The sequence below is a fragment of the Triturus cristatus genome, chromosome 2_1 (assembly GCF_964204655.1).
Source record: "Triturus cristatus chromosome 2_1, aTriCri1.1, whole genome shotgun sequence".
Taxonomy (NCBI): domain Eukaryota; kingdom Metazoa; phylum Chordata; class Amphibia; order Caudata; family Salamandridae; genus Triturus; species Triturus cristatus.
Genome location: NC_140581.1, coordinates 77,710,377 through 77,731,235, shown reverse-complemented (window position 1 = coordinate 77,731,235; position 20,859 = coordinate 77,710,377). Strand labels below are relative to the sequence as shown.

At 49.7% G+C, this 20,859-nt stretch overlaps 1 protein-coding gene across 2 annotated transcripts in view; it reads left to right on the top strand.

Moving 5' to 3' along the window:
- The window catches only part of LOC146863776 (uncharacterized), a 300,646-nt gene that overhangs the window by 148,688 nt on the left and 131,099 nt on the right, over window positions 1-20,859 (top strand). For both annotated transcript variants that reach the window (XM_085628004.1, XM_085628009.1), the window contains one exon: window positions 886-995. In XM_085628004.1, coding sequence (XP_085484130.1) covers window positions 886-995 — 110 coding nt within the window. The remainder of the gene's footprint in view (window positions 1-885; window positions 996-20,859) is intronic.

Here is a 20,859-nt window from a genome sequence, read left to right as displayed (position 1 = left end):
TACCGAAAAACAAACAATAAACACAAGGGCTCTTTTTAGAGCCACCTTATATCTAAACACTTAAATGCAATTTTTTTTAAATTTCTTTTATTATTTTTTTTTCCGGGTGCGCGCAGGGTGCGCGCACTCGGCGATATTTTTTTTCAAAATATTATTCTTTTTTTTTGCCCTACAAGGTCCTACTTTGACCCCCTTACAATGCCTACTGGGTCTATTTCTACCCACTCTGCCCCCTTTTCAAGTGCTCCCCCTTTGTTTATCACCCCCTCTTTATGCGATAGACAAAATGGCGGCCGCCGCTTCCTGACTTCCTCCGATTCGAATGTTTACTAAGATCTAACAACCAATCAGAATTGCGCTCGCGCACGGCAAGGTGCGCGCACCCAGCGCGCACTCTGCGCGCATACAGATATATATATTGATTCAAAGGCTATTTTCTCAGAATCTACTGAACAGATTTACACCAAACCTACAAAAGGCACTTCCTTGACCTAGGGACTACCTCTCTGCCAAATTTTGAGTAATTCTGTTTAGCCGTTCGGGCTGTAGCTCGTTCTAAAGGTCCTATGGAAAAATGCATGGGAAAAACGCGTTTTGGGACCCCCCTTTTATCTCAGCCCCCGCTTGACGAATCCCCCCGAGACTTTCAGGGTAGGAGCGGAGCGTAGCGCCCCACCTATTTTGAAAAATTCGCGAGGATTCGTCGACCGGCGCCAAAGTTATTCAAAATAGAATGTTGAGGTTTTCCTATGGAAACGTGGTCCTAACTATAACTACCTACTGGCGACCGCCAGTAGGTAATATATATATATTTTTTATTATTATTTTTTTTTTTTTACTTGTTAATCCAACCTGATCTTTAAAATGCCATTGGTTCTTTTTTAGGTCGTCTGACTGGATTGTGCTCTACCTGCTTCCAGCTGGTGCTGTGCTGCTCATTCTGTTGATCCTGGCTGCAGTGTTTCTGATCAGATCACAGAGGAACAAGAAAAAAGGTAAATCTTGAAGCTTCTGCTCTCAGTCAAGGGAAGGCATAAGGTCACCCCGTGCGACTGAAATGGTAGCCAGGAAGGTTGAGACACCAGGTACAGGATTTGTACCAACATGTGCATTTTAACTCTCTGTGCTCTCTTGTCGTGCACTCACTGTGGTTAAAAACGTGTTAAATATCAGTACTCATTTGAAAAGTGCTCTGGCGTCGTAGGAATTTAAACTTCTAAATATAGTTTTTTCTTTTTAGGTTTCACCTGCAGAGCACTGTGCTTGTGTAATCTATTGATTTTTAATATAAATCGTAAAAGGGGCTTCCATCCGCCCGCTTGCTTTCCTGGCTTTTTTTTGTTCATGTGCTTGGTACTTACTTTTCCTCCATAGCATATTTTCCTGCATTTACCAATGCTTGTTCCTAGTATGCGTCTATTATCAGTTTCCCATGGCAGAAATACTGTTAACATCCGCTTTGGTGGAACAGTTTTTCTATAAAGTTTTGCTCTTTCTGTTATTTTGTCTTGCAGCAGATTTATATAGCGCAACTCGCAGAGATCAAGTGATTTGCCCAGAATCACTAGATGTTGCGCAACCGAGCCTCAATCCGGCGTCCCAGTTCTCTAGTCAGCAGCTCTGGCAGCTGAGCCACATCCTCTCCACTCCTGTGATGCTTGTTTTTTTTATGCCTTTGAGGTCTGCACACCGCACCAACGAAATGAGAAGGCAGGCAGGTGGCAGCAAGTATGTCGGGCCACCATGCAGAGAACTAACGACCAACAAGTTTGGACAGATGACATTAAATGCCTCCGTATGTCAACAGCTTTTTCTCTGCGAAATAAGCTAGAGCAGCTATGAACATAACGTAACACACCAGCCCACTGGTAAAAAGAATATTTAAATGTGTAATTCTCTTAATTGACTAGCCCCATTGGCTTTTATTTTCATTGTTATTTAAACACCAATTTCCCAGATTAAGGTTCTTTTTTTTAAAATAAATCAGTGTTGTTGGTCCAGTTGTTTCCTTTGAACCGAACCAAGACTAAAACTCCCGAAAGCATTAATTGATTAATAAAAGTACAGGGCGAGAACATCTGGCCACAATTAGATGAAAATATTTAATCCCCATATGCATTCCACGCAAACCACTTCTATCTAACGCGTATGCCCCACCCACCCCTCATAAGATAACAAGCATTGGCATAGCCAATAGGTCTCGCTTTTGAGACCTTATAAGTATTTAGTTATCCAGCACAATATCCTTGGTGCAGCAACATCAACTGTTGCATGGTTAAACACTTAAAAGTTCCCAAAGGCGAAATGGAATGGAATGGCAATTATTCTTGAAATTTTGCAAAACAGAATAATAATTTTTTCTTTGAAATAGAAAAAAAATCTATTTCTTCCCCAGCAAAAGCGGCACCCACGCTTTAGCAGAACATGTTTAAAGGTGAGGTGCGGTTGCTGCGCATAATTTGTTTTCTTTTTAATTACGGACCCAATTTGTAACTTAAATGAATGATAATAATAATAATAATAATAATTACCAAAAAACCAAAGTGTAAAAACGTTTTTTTAATGAAAACTAGTGTGGGATAAGCAACAAAGGGTGACAGTGGACAGCTACTCTAGAACATCTTCCAGACCTCATAAATTACCTGAAGACGAGCATACTTCAGAAATGCGGTTTTCGAAAATCCAAAAGCAAAGCCTGCAGCAAAGTTTAAATAATCAGGTGTCGGCTTTCACTTCCAAACATTTCACATTCACTGAACTGAAGGAGATGGAACGCCCTCCCCTTGGCAAGAGCAAGCGGAGACAAGAAGCATGCGGCGACCTTTAACCCTTTCATTCTGCCAATATGAACAGCCTGTGCTATGCAGCGCATTCTCTCACTGCCACGGCCTCTGCACCGGATGCAAAGACGCCGTCCCGAGGTGTAGCTCCAGCGCGTGGCAGGCCCACAGTGCAAGCGAAAGTCATATAGCAATTTTATTGGGCCTGTCCATTCTATGAGGAAAGCGGTCAATGGAAAAAACAATATTTTGTACTGGCCAAGCTCCGGAGCAATTTTTCTCGTTCCCGAAATAGTCCTTTGAACGTTTCTTCTTTTTTTGAAATGGAACAGAATGCTTACTAGACCATGAATTTAATTTATTGCTAATTAGTCTTATGAAGGAGTCCTAGACGGTGGTATTATTGTCTATTTAAACATGATTTAATTATTAAATGTCAGCTTATGTTTCAACATAAACATCTAAGGGAAAGCCGCACTTTCAGAAAAACACCTAATCTACTTACATTTAGTAGCTGAAATTATTGTAAATATTAAAGTCCGTCATACTGCGCATGCACCACAACATCATTTTGTACAGCCTCCATAAACATTCGCTGCAATGAACATTCCGGTTAATTTGTCCCTTGAGCCTTCGAGCTAACATTGTTCATCAGAGCGAGCATTACATTGGATATTGTTTTGTTCCAGTAACCATTCAGCACTGGCAGTTATTTTAACAGGACAAAAGTTTCCCATGTCTACAAGCCAGCTCTGACCACAGCAGTGTTTGTAAAGTTTGGGATCACCCCTACGTGTGATTAATGTCCTATTACTTACCGGTAATCTTCATTACTCCTGGTCCTGTAAGTCATGCTCAACGTAGAGCTGTGCAGCAGTCGGTTCATTTTTAGGTCTGGCCCAGACATTTTGTATGCAGGTTTTCCAAGTGCTGCCTGTGGCCTAAAGCTTGCGTGCAAGTGAGTGTGCATGTGCGCAGCCGCCATGTGTCTTACTCCGCCGTGCTTGATCGCGTCCGCGATCACTTTCACTTTCGCGGGGCGCGCGGATGTGTCATTTTCACAGCCGCGCGGCCAATGCTTGTTTTCCTTGTCCGCGCGCATTCTCCGCGTTAAACTTTTCATAGGCCGTGAAATGGGTATCCAATGGTTCTTGTACGCATGCGCTTTCTTTGCATTGCTCAACTGATAAATAATGGTAATATTGTTTGAGTATGGAGCGAACAGAGAGGGCGATTAATGCTAACATCCGTGAACAGAGTGCAACTGTTTTCGCGTTTATGGAGATCGCACATTTTTCATCCGCTTTGGGTTCTTTATAACGGTGTATACAATGTATGATCTGGGTTTTTAACGAGTGCTAGTAAGGTGTTCTCAGTTAGAATACATGAACATTGGGTGGAAGTTGCTACTGGTCGCAAAAAGGTGTTTATTTGTGACAATTTTCCATTTATGCAGGGTTACTCATTCATTTGTTGCTTTATATCCCGTACTAGGTCCATAAAGGATGCAGAAAGCTTTACATTTGCAGCAACAACGGAACAGGTGGATTTTTCTTTTTTCTCGACCTACAAATTAGGCCTGGGCGAAAATTTCGTTCCGTTCGCGGAAATTGCGATAATTTGACATTTTCGCGTTCCGCGGAGAGCGCGAAAATGTCAAAAATTCCGGTTTCCGCAGCTTGGCGATAATTTGTTTCTTGCTCGCGCTGTAAAATAATACATTCTCGCGCGCGCGCGATCGCCTTACCTGAGTCCCTGCGTTCGCCGACAAGTTTTCTTGATCCGGTCGCGTTCTCCATGAGATGTTGTATTGTTTTTAGCCATTTGCGTTGTCTCACGACAGTTCGCGCCCGCAGTGACGTCATGCGTCGCGCGATCACGTCTTTCTTCTCGCGATCTTGCACCGCGAGAACAACTCAAAACAAGATGGCCGCGCCCGCAAGCAACCACATGGGTAAGTTGGCGACCCGCAACCATGCAGAAAATCTCGCGAACATGCCGGAAAAAAACTTCCGCATCTTCGCAATATTTCCGCTTGTTTGCGATAATTTTAAACATTTTCGCGATAATTTGCGAAAGTTAATTCCGCAAATTCCGCCCACCCCTACTACAAATCCTATTGTTTGGGAACAAGGACAACTTTTTTTCATATTTATTTTTGCCCACTTAATAAGTAGGCCCAACATCCTTCCTAACAAACCGTTTACCTTGCTTGTAAGATTTACCACAGTACTTTTCTGTGAAAGAGGAATGTTTGTCACTAATACTACATTCAGTGTTAATCTGCTTGAAATAGAGACTGTACTTTTAGAACCGTTGCTTGACCACGGGCAGCTAACGTGGACCTGCGCTCACTTTACTTTGTTGTCTCTGCTTCCTGCAAGGACAGACTTTTATTTTGTTATAGGACTTCAACCAGCAAGCGTTCATGGTAAAATGAGTACCACTGAGTTGGGAACAATAAACACCCATTACCCCCAGGTCCCTCCGTCCACGTCCCATTCCTCACAAGTGGAGATTACTATCTCCGCGACAGAAAAAAGAACAGGAGCATGCTGGGATACCTAACCCACTCCCTCCCGCCGGGAGTACATAAGCGGTACCAGCCCAGCATGCAGCCTGAAAATAACAAGCCAACAACCGGAAGGCCGGCCGCCAGGGAGGGAGGGAGGGAAGTAAGGAATGGGACGAGGACTACGGGACCAAGAGTAATGAAGATTACCGGTAAGTAATAGGACATTACCCCCAGGTCCCTCCGTCCACGTCCCATTCCTCACAAGTGGAGAATACCAAAGCAGAGAACCCGGCCTTCCGGAACCCCACCAAAGCCAGGGTCACCAGACCGAGAAAAACGGCACCCAACAGAAGCAGAAGGGAGCCCACAAAAAAACGCAGGCAGGAGCACACAACCAGCCACGCCCCCAACCAAGCCGACAGAGCCGAGACCCCAAAACAAGCAGGGGACGAGCAGGAAAGGACCGCAAACGAACACAAGACCCCCCAGGCAAGCCCGAAGGAGGCCCCGCACCCAGAAGCAAGACCCAAGGGAACCCCCAGAGGGGCAAAAAGAGAGACCACCCCCGAACCACCAGGGAAAGGGAGCCCCGGAGAAGCTGAAGCGCCCCAACGGAGCAACCCAGCCAGGAAGGGCAAACAACATGGGAGAAAAACCACCAAGGGAGAAGCCCACAGCCCCAGGCACCACCAAGCAGCCGCCCCAACAGGGACAAAATAGCACATCTCGGCCCAACGCTCAAGAGCGCACAAGAGCAGGTGGCACAGGGAGACAGGCCAAAGGCCCAGAAAGGAATACAGCAGGGCAAGACAGAGAGCGAACCCCCCAGAACAGGGAAGAAGGCGACCCACAGCCGGACGAACCCACAAAATACCACACCAAGAGGCGAGGGGAAGGAAGAGGAGAACGAAGAGGCACGCCAAACTCAGAGAAACACCGAACGCGACCAACCACAGGACCAACCCCAACACACCAGGGGAAGCCACCCACAGAGCCGCAAAGACCGAAGAGGAAGGAACCAGACAAGTAGACAGGCACCGAGCCAGAGCAAAAACCAGGAAGAAAGGGGCCAAGGCATCCAGACAAGGCCCCCCTCTCCCACCGACCAACAGCCGACAACCGCGGCAAAAGGAACCGGAGGCACAGAAACCCACAGAAGGCCCAGGCCAAAAGGCAGGAAAGACAAGCCGCCAACCCCAGCAGAGACACCGGATGGCCGCAGCCAAGGCCGCCACACCGGGAGAAGAAAACCCGGGCACAGGAACCAGACAGAGGCCAGGACCGAGGCAACCACAAGCAGGAGACACAGGGATCCGAACCCAGGAACCCACCCAAGCAAGGCCAGGGAGAGCAACAAGCGCCACCCAAAGCAGACTCCACACACGGCCAGCGAACAGCCAGGAGAGAACAACCAAGGGCAGAACACAGAACCGGGGAAACAAACCCCAGAACCGGGAAGGAGGAACCCCCACCAACCAAGAGCTGACCCACAGGTCAGGAGGACACCAAGGAACCACCCAAGGCGAACCCCAAGAAGGGCAAAACAGGAAGTGAACAAGGAGGCCAACAGCCAAACAACGCATGCAGCCCAGAAGACCCAAGAAGCCAACCGGACAACGCACAAGCCAGCCAGCCCGGAGGACCCCAAAACGGAGCAACAGAACCCGAAAGGAGAGGCACAGGGCCAACCGACCCAACCCCAAAAACCCCAACCAAGAAGGGGCCCAGGGACCGGCACCAAAGCAAGCCAAGCCACCAAGAGAGGAGAAGCAGCCGGGGAACAGAGAGGGAGACCGGCAAGCCACAACCGGCAACCAACACAAAGGTCACAGCTCACCAGCCAGGCGCAAAGGAGCAGCACAGGAAAGTACACAGGACCAACCCGGCACCCAGACCAACAGGGCCAGAACCACCGGCCAGCAAGAGGCCAAAAAGAGGCCCAAAAGCACCAGGGAATGAGCGGCCAGGGAAGAACCCAGGCAGGGACCCAGGCAGGGACCCCGCAAAGGAAGCAAAAGCCACAGAGGCAGAGCGGAGGCCCCAGCAGCACCCCCAAACCAAAGGAGCCCGGAGCAACCAAAGGCGCACGACCCTCGGGGGGAGCGGGAACATACCCAAAAAGGGAAGAACAAACCACGCAGAGCAAGCAAGAGCAACGGCCAGAGACACCACAGGCCGAAAGCAGGCCACACTGGAGCGGGAAACGCACAAGCCCAAGGACAGGCCCACAGGGGGAAAACCACAGCCCCAGGGCTCAGGCAAAGCCAACCACCAGCACAAGGCCGAAAAAGGGGAGCGGGGACGCAGCAACCCACACACCAGGGGAGGCCGACACCAGACCACAACCGGCAGCCCCACCAACAAAACCACCGGCCAAGCCCAAGAGAAGGCACGGCGAGGAGGACACCGGGAGCGGCACCCACAAGCAGGAAAGAAGGGCACAGGGCAGCCCGAACCCACAAACAGGTAGGGGCACAGAAGCAGCGCACCCAAGAAACCAAGGATCCACCCAGGCAGAAGCCAAGGAAGACCCACCACACCCAGCCACCACAGGAGGCAAAAGGAGCAGCAGCGGGAGGCAAACGACCCCAAGCCACAAAGAAGAGACACGAGGGGAAAAGGAAACCACAACAGGAAACCAAACCCCATCAGCCAACCCAGCACAACACAACACAGCACCAGGCAAGAGGTAAGAGGCAAGCAGCAACACCAGCCAGAAAGCCCACCAGGGGCCCCACCAGGACAGCCCCGGAGCCAACAGCCAACCAAGGCCAAGACCTACCGGGACAGAGGGAGGGCACAACAGCCCCCCCCGGGAACCCAAGAAACAGGGAGGCCGGAAGCACCAAAGACCCCGACGCAGGACGCAAGAAGCAACCCAGCCAAACACAAGCAGGGGCCAAGCGTAAGAGCAGAGGGGCCGCAGACGGGGGAATACCGGGGGGCCGCAGGCCCACCTCCCCAACCCACAACCAGCACGAACCTCACCCACAGGGAACCCGCCGGGGAAGGAGCCCACCAACACAGGCAGGAGGGCACGCCGGAGGGCAGGAGAGGAGCGAACGCAAGGGCACCAGCGCGCCCAGCCGCAACACCAAGACATGACCAGGCGCCACCAGGGAGGAAAGGCCACAGGCCAGGAAGACCCACACAGTGAAGCCCAGAGCACCGGCCAGGCACAGGGGGGCAGAAAGAAACAAGGCACCCCGAGCACGGGCCACACCAACACCCCTGCAAGAAGCGCCCAGCATCAGGAGCCGCAGGCAGGCACCCAGATAGGCACGCACGAGGCCCGAATCCACAAGAACAGGCAGGAACCAACAGGGCGGACAGGCAGTAGGCGGAAGAAGCCGGGCAACAGGCAACCAAGGCGGACATCCAACCAGGCACCAACCAGGGGGAACAGAAGCACGCAGGGCAGGAAGGCCGGAAGCCCACAGGCCAGAGGAACGAACCAGGCCGAACCCCACCCAAAACTGAAAAAGCCCAGGAGAGCAGAAGCGTGCACCGGGGAACGGGCGGACGGCCACAGCACTCGCCAGCCCCGGCAGACCCCCAGCAGCGGAAAACAGGGAGCCAAGGCCGCAGGCCAGTACAGCAGAAGAGCGCAGCACAGGGAAGAAAGAAATGTGGCACCCACCAGGGGGACAGGCCAACACCTCCAAACAGAGACCATCCCCCAACCCCCCACCCAGACGCCATCCAGCAACAAGCACCGAGCAAGCGGAAAACAAGGAGGACAGGGAACCCACAACCGGAGGAGGAAGCCCCCCCCCCCCCGCAGCACTGGGAAGCAAGGCAGAGATACAGCGCAGAAAGCCACGCAACGCCCCCAACCCAGCAAGCAGGAACAGGGAGCACCACAAGCCAGCACGGACCATCCCCAACAGGAATCAACCAGCAGACGGAGAGACCAGAGGATGTCAGGTCCCAGAGTAGAAAGCGCCAGCAGCAAGCAAGGTGAGAATACCACCGAAGCAGCCAAGCAGTTCCCCCAGCCAAGACCGCCGAAGCAGCCCACCGCGCACAGCCAGACCCAGCAGGCAAAGCACAGACCACAGAGCCATAGGAACATGTAGCGAAGAAAAGCAGAACCGCTATGCGGTACTCACCACAGGGGCAGGAAGAGCACACCAAAAGCGCCCAACCCCCAAGATCCAGCCCAGGCCCCCTCCAAGACACCAGCGCTGGGCGAGGAAGAGTGCTGCAGCAACCGGCCAGACACCGACCCCCATCAAGGTCCGCCCCTGCACCAACATCAGGAACAGCAGGGGCAACAGGGAGGAAAGAAGGCGAGCAGCACACCAACAAGCCAGGCAGGGAGACCAGGAGCACTGCCCGGCGCAGCCCCTGGACCCCCATAACAGCCACATCAGCGCGTCTTCCAGCCTGGCCAAGCCGTAGGAAGACGCGCGCTGTAACCCGGAAGAAATCCGGAGATCCAGCGCCCCAGCCGCAAAGGGCCCGGCACCCATCAACACGACTCCCAGCAAGCCCGGCAGGCCAGGAGACGCGGACCAGGACGTCGAGGACAGCCCAGCAGCCCTACGAGACATCCATTGAAGAACACAGGTAAGTCAGCAACACGTCCCATTCTGTCGGAAGACAGAAAAAAAGAACAGGCTGCATGCTGGGCTGGTACCGCTTATGTACTCCCGGTGGGAGGGAGTGGGTTAGGTATCCCAGCATGCTCCTGTTCTTTTTTCTGTCGCGGAGATAGTAATCTCCACTTGTGAGGAATGGGACGTGGACGGCAGGACCTGGGGGTAATGGGTGTTTATTGTTCCCGACTCAGTGGTACTCATTTTACCATGAACGCTTGCTGGTTGAAGTCCTATAACAAAATAAAAGTCTGTCCTTGCAGGAAGCAGAGACAACACAGTAAAGTGAGGGCAGGTCCACGTTAGCTGCCCGTGGTCAAGCAACGGTTCTAAAAGTACAGTCTCTATTTCAAGCAGATTAACACTGAATGTAGTATTAGTGACAAACATTCCTCTTTCACAGAAAAGTACTGTGGTAATCTTACAAGCAAGGTAAACGGTTTGTTAGGAAGGATGTTGGGCCTACTTATTAAGTGGGCAAAAATAAATTTGAAAAAGTGTTGTTCTTGTTCCCAAACAATAGGATTTGTAGGTCGAGAAAAAAGAAAATCCACCTGTTCCATTGTTGCTGCAAATGTAAAGCTTTCTGCATCCTTTATGGACCTAGTACGGGATATAAAGCAACAAATGAATGAGTAACCCTGCATAAATGGAAAATTGTCACAAATAAACACCTTTTTGCGACCAGTAGCAACTTCCACCCAATGGTCATGTATTCTAACTGAGAACACCTTACTAGCACTCGTTAAAAACCCAGATCATACATTGTATACACCGTTATAAAGAACCCAAAGCGGATGAAAAATGTGCGATCTCCATAAACGCGAAAACAGTTGCACCCTGTTCACGGATGTTAGCATTAATCGCCCTCTCTGTTCGCTCCATACTCAAACAATATTACCATTATTTATCAGTTGAGCACTGCAAAGAAAGCGCATGCGTACAAGAACCATTGGATACCCATTTCACGGCCTATGAAAAGTTTAACGCGGAGAATGCACGCGGACAAGTAAAACAAGCATTGGCCGCGCGGCTGTGAAAATGACACATCCGCGCGCCCCGCGAAAGTGAAAGTGATCGCGGACGCGATCAAGCACGGCGGAGTAAGACACATGGCGGCTGCGCACGTGCACGCTCACTTGCACGCAAGCTTTAGGCCACAGGCAGCACTTGGAAAACCTGCATACAAAATGTCTGGGCCAGACCTAAAAATGAACCGACTGCTGCACAGCTCTACGTTGAGCATGACTTGCGCCGGATCTACCTGGATGTAAGTTTAGTGTGAGAAGTCCATACCCAGAGTGGGAATGTTTCTGAATTCATAAAAAGTTAACAGTTTGAGGAATTATTCCAAATTTGAATTGCATTTCTCTTGCCACTATAGTAATATTTTCTGGACGTGTCCTTCCGCATTTGCAAATTCAGCTGGAATTTACATGCGTGTAACATATATTTTTGTTGTATGCATAACACACGCACGTATATCACATTTACAACACATTTCTGCATGATCTACACCAGCATCCATTAAGACGTTTCTCAAGGGCAAGTCTGCCTTTGGTGTGGACGTGTTGCAAGCTGTCTCCTCAGTTGATGTATTAACCATGAGTTTTCCAGCAAGATCATATACAGGTGAATTATGTTTTTTTCAGTGTTTCTTTATTTGTAATTGCAAATGTATTTATGTAGCGCTTACAACCTGGGACACGGCTGCAAAGTGCTTCTTTCGGCGAGTAGCATGCTCTTTCGGGACCCAAAATTAGCACTTTTAGTACAATGTTTTTGTTTTTATTTTTCCTTGTCAAATGTGGCGTCTCAACACAATACATTGAGCAGCCATTTTCTGAACGACCACTTGGACGGATGTGAACGTCATAATACCACAATTCCAGTAGTGGAAGTGATATCACTCACCTTCTGACCCCTGTGGGCATTTGAAGTTTGGCTCTTGCCCCACCCTTCTGTCCTCAACATCATCCTATTTGCTGCAGAAAGGCAAGAAATAGAAAGTACATAAAGTAAACAGAGCTCTTAAACCCCCATGCCCCTTCCGATGCAAATCCCAGTTCGATTGCAAACGCTAATTTGCACATGATTCACGATTATAAATGGAGCGGTAATGGAGCATCTGGCATGTTTTCTGCATGTTTTTGTCAATTAAAACTTACGAACAAATCGTGCGAGTAAATTGCTTACATTCCAGGCTTGCACACCTCGGAACTGGGTAAAGGAAAGTAGTTGCAATGGGTATGAAAGAACAAGCTACCCACAATATACAGAATATAATTCACAGTTGGGAAAGTTTCAAGCCACTGTAAAACTCAATACGTTACTTTTATGTCTGCCTGTTGAACAGTTAGTTAGCAGCATGGAGTCCTTCCTTACGACATGGTCACCTAAAGTGGAACTTGCGGAATCGAAAGAGAGGCAGAAATATGTCTGTTGCTTCCTCGCTGCAGCCAGAGCTTCCGAGATAAAACCAGCTGCTGCACAGGCTGTGTTGTGAAAGATCCAGGGACGTGAACAATGGAGAAGAAGGATAATTGTGGCTCTGGCTCCACCTTCTGTCCACAAGGAAAATAAACACGAAAAAAAATGATCTGCAGATAGTATCGGAAATGGAAAAGATTTATTGTGGGATCCCAGAAATTGGCGGTCAAGGTCCCAAAAGCGAGGGATCCCAGAAATTGGCAGTCAAGGTCCCAAAAGCGAGACCTATTGGCTATGCCACAAAAGTGATCGTGATCAAACACCTAAGCGGCCGTGAAAGTGAAAGTAATGCGTCAAGTGTGGTGCGTGCGCCCGCACACATGCACTGTACCTCTAGGCTGGCCTGGTAGCACTTTTTGGAGCCCTCTCAAAAAGTTTCGCCAGACCAGCGCATGCGCTGGGTCAGGCGAGACCTAAATACTGAAGCTAGTAGTCAATCAAGCATAAATGTAGATGTTGCAGTGAATAGACTTTTTTCATATCGAATACACGAGCCTGGACAGCGCATGCGCTGCGAGCCATGCTGTATTGGAGTATGTACTTGCAGCCCCCCCACTCTCCGCCCATATTTGTCATTGACTTGTGCCATTATCCTACGTAAATGCTGGCTTCTGATTCGTTGTTAGGCTTGTGACTCCCTCCTTAGTACCGCCTTGTCTTCATTTGTACCCTCCCATGAAGACTTGCCCTTTTACTTCGGTTGTCACACGGTCCGTGTTTATTGGTCTGTAAGCACTATTTTCTTTAAGGAGTTTCTTTTACTGCACGAGGGCAGGAGGGTCTCTCATGCGCAGTTGTGACCACTGGCTTGTTCAAGTCGTAGTAAACGGGGAGCTCGTCAGGGGACATGGGAGACAGAAGGGGCAAACTCAGCGATGCCTTTAGTGAGGTCAAAGGTGCGTGGTGTAAATTCCGCTAGATGTGGCGTGTTTGTTTATTTTCTGAACTAACATCTATTTTAAACATGCTTTACGTTTGCTCCTCCACTCACTTGCTAAAAACTATGACTTCAACAAAGGGCTCTTAGCCTCTTTTCTCAATTTGTCCCTGTGTGAAATGGATCCAAAAAGAAAGAAACTCTTTAGCTGCAAATGTCTCTTTGGACAGACTCTCCCGCAACCGCAAGTGCGGAACCGACCAGAAGGTATTGGAGCGCTCTACTGGGCAGTTCTCCAGTTCCAAAGTGGCAGTTCTCTGCGCTTTGCTCCTCGGCTCAGATTACCTGTAAAGGGTGTGCTTTCACCCCATCTTAATGTTGCTCTCGCTCAATAGCTTTTCTCCCCCTGCCCGCCACATTGCTCTGTCTATCGTTTGCTTCCCAATGCCCTCCATACCCCTTTCCCTACCGCGCCATCATTTTGGCTTCCCCACACCTGCACCCTCAGTTTTCATTCCCCACACCCCCCGTATGTGTTCTTTCTGCTACCTTCTATTTGCAACGCCCCCCCCCCCCCCACACACACACACTTTTAAACAAGCATTTGCAATTTACTAGGTCTTGCATTTGCGAGAGTTTAAGCTATTGGCATTGTAAATGACAATGCCTTTCATTTATGTTTTAAAAAACAAAACATAAAAAAAGGCATTGTCAGTTACAATGCCAAAAGCTCAAACTCGCCTAGATGCGAGACCTATTGCATTGCAGATGCTTGTTTATTTGTTTTGGACTTGATTTGCCAACAGCTGCAGCTCGTCTCCCTTTGCCGGTCACTGCTGACGGCAGGGACGCTTTTGGGAGTGTTTTCGCAGATACACACCTAGAAGCTCGGAGCTCTCGTATCTTATTCAAACGCTCCCCTTATGCACAGACTGCCGCCTCGGAGGGCTCGGTGCTGCGCTCGTCAGAAGCTTTACTCTTTGTCAGGGGAGCTGGCGCTCTCGGGCTGTCACTGATCTCGGGCCCCCGGGCCTAACAGATGAGGTAAGTATTGTATCATTAGTGCTCTGTTAATCATAAAGCATGCCGACTACAGCACACCTATGATGAGTCCAAAACATTTCAAAATGTGTCTTCTATTGTTCCATGTTTTTCAGAATCGTTAGTCTTGGATAAGGACTCATGTTCAAAGTGACGATCATCTCAAAGAGTTACATTTTACTGACATTTTGCTTGGATTCTGTAGCAAAAAATAGTTTCAGTACCTTATATTTCGCAACTACTCACCAAGCTACAATTTACAACAAAGAGCAGCTTGTTACTTTGCAGGAAATAATCTGGATCAGCTTCATTACAGTAGTGGTAAAAAAACGATTGCATTTTCCAAACCAGTACAAAATCTAATATCGTATTCGGGAGATGGTGCCTGGATCAATTCGTGTGCTCTCCAACAGTGTGTCCTGTGCTAGGTGTACTAACTGTCCCTCAGCTCCTGTAGGGTGTGCTGATTGTGCATCCCTCCGGGGCCTTTTTGGACATGCACATGCATCTGTGTTGCAACGCATTATGACAGGTGTAGGTCTTCACTCATTTGCATAGGCGACACTCCCAGAATGCCACTTTGCTGTGCACGGGTTCAGTGGCAGTCTATACAGAACAGGGGTGGTGGTGTAGGGGGAGTGAGGTTAGATTAAAAAAAAACATTACCTTCTGTAGGGCTGCTGCCTCTCCTCCGTCCTCTTTGACTCCCAATATACGGTAGAGCTGCTTGGTTGGCTATAGAGGAAACTAGCTCGGGTTCATTCCCTTGGCCGTCACCTACCCAGCCAGACATTGGGCACGGTTTTCCTCATCTCTCCACTGTTTGTCTCCTTCCTCCCCCTCCTTCGGATGAATTACTGAGGATCTGCTGACGACGGAGCCAGTCTCGGCGCGGCCAATGCCTGGTCGGGAACTCCGGATGGCTGTTGAGTGAGCTGGGCTGAGTTTCGCCCCTCCTGGCTGTCCCCTTGCCTTCGGGGTTGGGCCGCTGCTACTTGACCTGCTGCTGGACCTCTTGCTTCGCCTCCTGTGTCGCCACTGGGACGCGTGAGTCTTGTTGCCCATGATGGGGTTGCAGCGGCGGTGAGTGCCACGGCTCTGTGGTCCAGTGCCCCCGAACTTGCTTTCACTTTCCGACTCAATGGAAGCGCGCCTTCCTGGTCCCCGCTGCTGCCTCCCTTCTTCCGGGGCTGTTGCCTTGTGCGCCCAAGCAGACTTTCCCTGACTTTCTGGCATACGAAACGTCGACACTGCTGCCCCGCGGCCCTGAAACCTGTACACTCTGACGACCCAATTATATGATCAGCGACCTCCAGTCCTCCTCCCTCCTTGTTATGTTATGTAATGTTATATACACTTGTACTGCACTCAGATACTCCGAGGAGTGCCTAAAAAGGGTCCGAATCAAAAACAGATAAAAGAACTAGAACAGAAAAGATTTCAACTTTTCTTTAAAGATCAAAGGGTCTTTAATGCCCCTCAAAGCCAATGGCAAAGCATTCCACACCTGCGCCGCCAGCCGGGAAAAAGAGCTCCCGCCAAGTCTTTGGCGCTTGAATCGAGGAATCGCTGCCAAAAGTTGAGTGGACGAACGCAGCTGTCTTGCCGGAGTATAGAAAGCCAACCTATCCTGTAGATAGATGGGACCTAGCCCATAAAGAGCTTAGTGAGCAATGGATACAATTTTGATTTTTATCCGAGCCTTCGTCGGGAGCCAATGAAGAGATCGCAGATGAGAACGCACACTGCACCTGCTGGAAAGACCTAGCAGGAGTCGTGCGGCTGAATTTTTAATCACTTGCAATTTATCCAACAGGTAACCTGGAATGCCAGCGTACAATGCATTAGCATAGTCGAGGCGCGAGAGAATTAAAGCACGAACCACAGTCTCCTCGCAGCCTTAGGCAGAAGAGGAAGAAACTTCCTCAAAGACTTGAGGATGCTAAGGCAAGAGCCCACCAGCTTCTTGACCTGCGAGGAGAAGATCAGGTTCTCACTGAACCAGACCCCGAGATTCTTAACGGAATCACCCTTAAAGCTGGGAAGGGGAGAACCAGGGGGCCATAACTTCTTTCCAAAGTCATCAGGGAATGCGCCATACAAGAGGATCTCCGATTTCTCCTCATTGCGTTTGAGCTGTGCCTGAGTGAGCCACTGAAAAACCGAGGATAGGCAGTGTTGGGCAGGGAGAACCGAATCCTCGTCTTGTCCCCAGGAAAACAGCAGTTGGGTGTCGTCAGCATAGGCCATCACCTTAGCCCCTAATGCTTCCGCAAGATAGATCAGCGGAGTAACATAGATGTTAAAAAGAAAGGGGCTAAGGGATGACCCCTGTGGCACACCCGTGGCCACAGTTTGCGGAGCACAGGCACACGGTGGAAGCTAAACCTGCTGAGAGCGGCCCTCCAAAAAAGACCTAATCGAACCCCACATGGACCCGGAAGCTCCAATCTCCAGGAGGCGATCCAGAAGCAGGGCACGGGGCACAGTATCGAAGGCCGCCGAGCGGTTCAGCATAACCAAGGCTGCCCTCCCGCCTGCATCAAGGCACTCTCTGATTGCCTCACACACCTCCAGTAAAGCAGACTCTGTGCTGTAACCCGCCCGGAACCCCGATTGCACTGGATGGAGCAGGCCCGAGGCCTCAATGTACTCAGGGAGTTGGTTGGTAACCACCTTTTCACAGACCTTGGCCAGGCTAGGGAGCGATGCGATAGGGTGGTAATTTCCAGGGGTAAATGGGTCCAGGGATGGTTTTTTGAGGAGGGGAATAATTGTTACCTGCTTCCAAGGCGTTGGTCCTTGATCTTGTAGCTGCTTCCCCTTTCCAGCCCTACTCTGTGGAGTCAGCTCCCTTGTTGTTTCTTTAGCTTGGATTTATCTGTATCCTGCCATTTTGGGCTAATGCTTTCGGTGCCCTTGACCTGGATCCTCCATCTTGGTGGCTTTTGACCATTTCTCTTTGCCGTTGAATCTGCTCCCTGTTCTCCTGACTAAGCTTTTCCTCCAACCGACCCCCCCCTCCTTAGGTCTCCTACACTCCTCTTATCTAATACAGTCTCCGAGTCCTTGGATGTTAAAATGGCTGGTCCAACACTAGTTGGTTTATCTTCCTCTTTGACTATTTTATCTCCCTGAAGTTCCTTCCCACTTGATGGTCTTGCTGACTCGATCTGCATTCCTTACCCCTATTTACTTTTTCCCCCTCACTTTCTATGCCCCATAGGACATGTTTTTCTCTGTTATGCTATGCTCTAGTAATTCATGTCACCGTGTAACACTGTTTTCTTATGTGTCTTTCTTTTGCTATTCTCTAGTAACTCATATATACTGTTCAATCACTGTGTAACTGATGTTATTTTGTAACTTGTAACTCGCTGATCCTCATGTAAAGCGCTCTGATACAAACGGGTCTAGCCAGCGCTATATAAATCTCTGCAAATAAATAAATAAACAAATAAATAAATCACACAGGTTCCCAGACTCCCCTAAGCTAATCACAATGCTGCTGTCACCAGCATGACAGCAGCGTTGTCATTGGACTGAGCAGCCTGGTTCGGTGCGGAGACAGGAAGTGGGAGCCTGTGCATGTTATCCACCGAGGTTAAGCAATACAGCCAGATAGAAAACATGTTAAGGGCGCATGACTGTTTATCCGGCCCAAGACGGCCGGATAAACCATCATGTGCACTTAAGTGCACCAACCACTCCTCCCCTGCTGGCTGTGACGGCAGCCCAGCCCGCCCACCCCAAAACTGGCTCAGTATTAAAAAATAAAATGATAATAACATTGTGCTATTATCATTTTATTTGCCTTTTTTGCACTGCTCAGAGAGCAGTGGGGCGACACTCCTTCGCCTTTGCGGAGAAGCTGCAGCTCCACAGTTGACAGGGTCTGACTTGGGCCAGAAAATAAATAAGCCTCAGGTACCTAATTAAGAGTGTCACCCATCCGCAAATAAGAGAGCCCACATAAGCGGCCCACATTTACAAATCAGGGCAGTTTTAAACTTGTAAAAAGCTGCATGGCATGATTTACAAAGGTAAACATACACTTTTGTGTACATTTTCATTTTTTTGCTACTCACGCACAAAGTTTATGAGAAGAATCTTTACTACTGCGGAGACACTCGTGGTGGAGACTTTGTACATCCCGAGATAGGACAGGTCAATCTTTTTATGTGCAAAGTCCCCGACACTTATGCAGAGACTCCGCAGTCGTAAAGATACTACTAATAAAATTCCACACAGAATAAAACATATTCTACCCTGTTGGAAATTATCCTTTTTGCAGGGTTATCCCCAAACTTTTTGCTTCTTCCTCCCTTGTTTTTCCTGACCTGTGGTTGTTGGCAATAGGACTCTGGGCACTTTGCCACTGCTGATCAGTGCTAAAGTGCATATGCTCTCGCTGTAAATTGTTATTGTGATTGATTATCCATGATTGGCATATTTGTTTTAGCAGTAGGTCTCTAGTAAAGTGCACTGAGTGTGCTCGGGGCTGGCAATTCGAATCTTACTAGTGGGCCTGCAGTACTGATTGTGCCACCCACATGAGTAGCCCCAAAATGGTGTCTCAGGCCTGCCACCGCAGTGCCTGTGCGCAGTCTGTGAACTGCCATGTTGTCCTGGCCAGTGTACACACCGACCAGGCCTGACCCTTCCCTTTTCTTACACATTGGACACCCCTAGAGTAGGCCCAAGGTACCCCCCTGAGCAGGGTGCAGTGTATGTGAAAGGTAGTGCATGTACTAGTGTGGGTGACATGTCCTGATAGTGAAATACTGCCAATTTCGTTTTTCACTATTGAACGGCCATCTTCCCCATAGGATAGAATGGGGAATGCTGTGTCCCATGTGTACCTGCATATCTCCCAATAGGAGCAAGATGGGAAGCTGAAGTCTGGTATCCCTGAACTCAGAATTTGATAACGCATCTTTTAGGAAAGAAATTCCGTGTTTGAAAATAGCACTTTTAGAAAGTGGCTATTTTCCTGTTCAACCTTTCTGTGTGCCTCTGCCTGTTTGTGTATTGACTGTCTGGTTTGTGAGTGACAGGGGCTGGGGGTGGCTCCAGGAGGCTGGGTGAGTCAGCACTAGGCTGAATAGACCTATCTACATGTAGAGTGGTGGGGAGGAGTAGCACCTGGGTCTGAATAGGGCTGTGCCTGCCTCCCACAATGCTGGTTCCACCTCCTGCGTTGCGTCTGATAGCTCAGACCCACAATCACAAAGGAAGAAGACATGCCCTGGCAGAGGGCACCTATAACTGGTTTGGACTGGATCCTGGACCCCTCACATATGTAAGAACAAAGACTTTTGGGGTATAAAAGTAAGAACTGAAACCCCAGTTAAATTAGACTTCTACAATCAAAAGGAACCTCTGCCAAAGGAGATCAACGGAAGAAACTGAGGAGAAGTACTGCCCTTGCTGTGTGTTCTGGGGCTGGCTTGCAGTTTGCTGATTCTGCTGAGGATGAGGCTGAAGGACTTTGCTGTGTGCTGTGTCCCCCCTCTACTTGAAAACCAAGGACTTTGCTGTGTGCTGTGTTGTGAGAGTCTCCAAGGGCCAGAAGAGAGCTGGCCTCCTGTTAAAACTCAGGAACACAAAAGTTTACCAGAAGAAACCATTTTAATCAACGTGGTGTGCGTGTCTCTGCGTACAGCCTGTGCCTTCGTGAAGCTGCCCGTGTGAAATTTGACTCGGTGTGCTCATCGGCACACAGTTGGGGGCGTGTCGTGAGATCTGCTCTGCCTTAAGCATGACCTGCCCCAGGATCATGCTTCTCGCGCTCTGTGCAGACTAGCGTGCCGTTGAGGACCTGCGGGGAGTCTGTTTTGCCCCAGATTGCTGTACGTTCACTGATTTCACTGCCGCCGGACCGGTCCAGAAAAGAAGCGAAGCGCTGGGCCCAGAGAAATTACCGCCGCTACTCGAGCAGCCTGCCCGAGGCCGAGTCCGTGATCTAAGAAGGGCCGTGTCACCATAGAGTGAAGCCAGAGGGTTGCCTAGTGACAAGGACGCCTGCGTGGACGTCATCGCTGCGAAGAGCAGGAAGGCCGCCAGAAGGAAGACCCGTCTCGACAAGCGCGTCACGGCCGGACGAGAAGGGCTCCTGCTGAGAATCTCCTGAGGATCACTGCCTCCGTGAGAGCAGCCCGATGTAACACGCTCCCGGCCACGCTGTTTTCAGTGCGAGGTCAGGAGCAGGTGGGGGAACCGGCGGGGGCTGCATGAGACTGTTGATGTAACACGGGAGCAGAGTGGATCCGTCTCTGGACAGAGCAAAGCGAGGGCAATATCCAAAGATCGCGTCCTTGGCGGGGACTAGTGCGCGCTCACTCTTTTGAAAGCCCAGTTTGATTTCAACTGCAGCGGGGCCATTTAAAAAGAACGGTGGACCATGTGAATTAAAGGGCAACGAGGGCATTTGGAAGATACAGTGTGGGCAATAGTTGAAGGCAGTGGCCTGTTGGTGACTGGCGCACGCTCGCGCTTTAGTGAGGGGATGATTCCCCAAAGGTGAAAGCGAGCACGTCCAGGTAGCGCACTCCG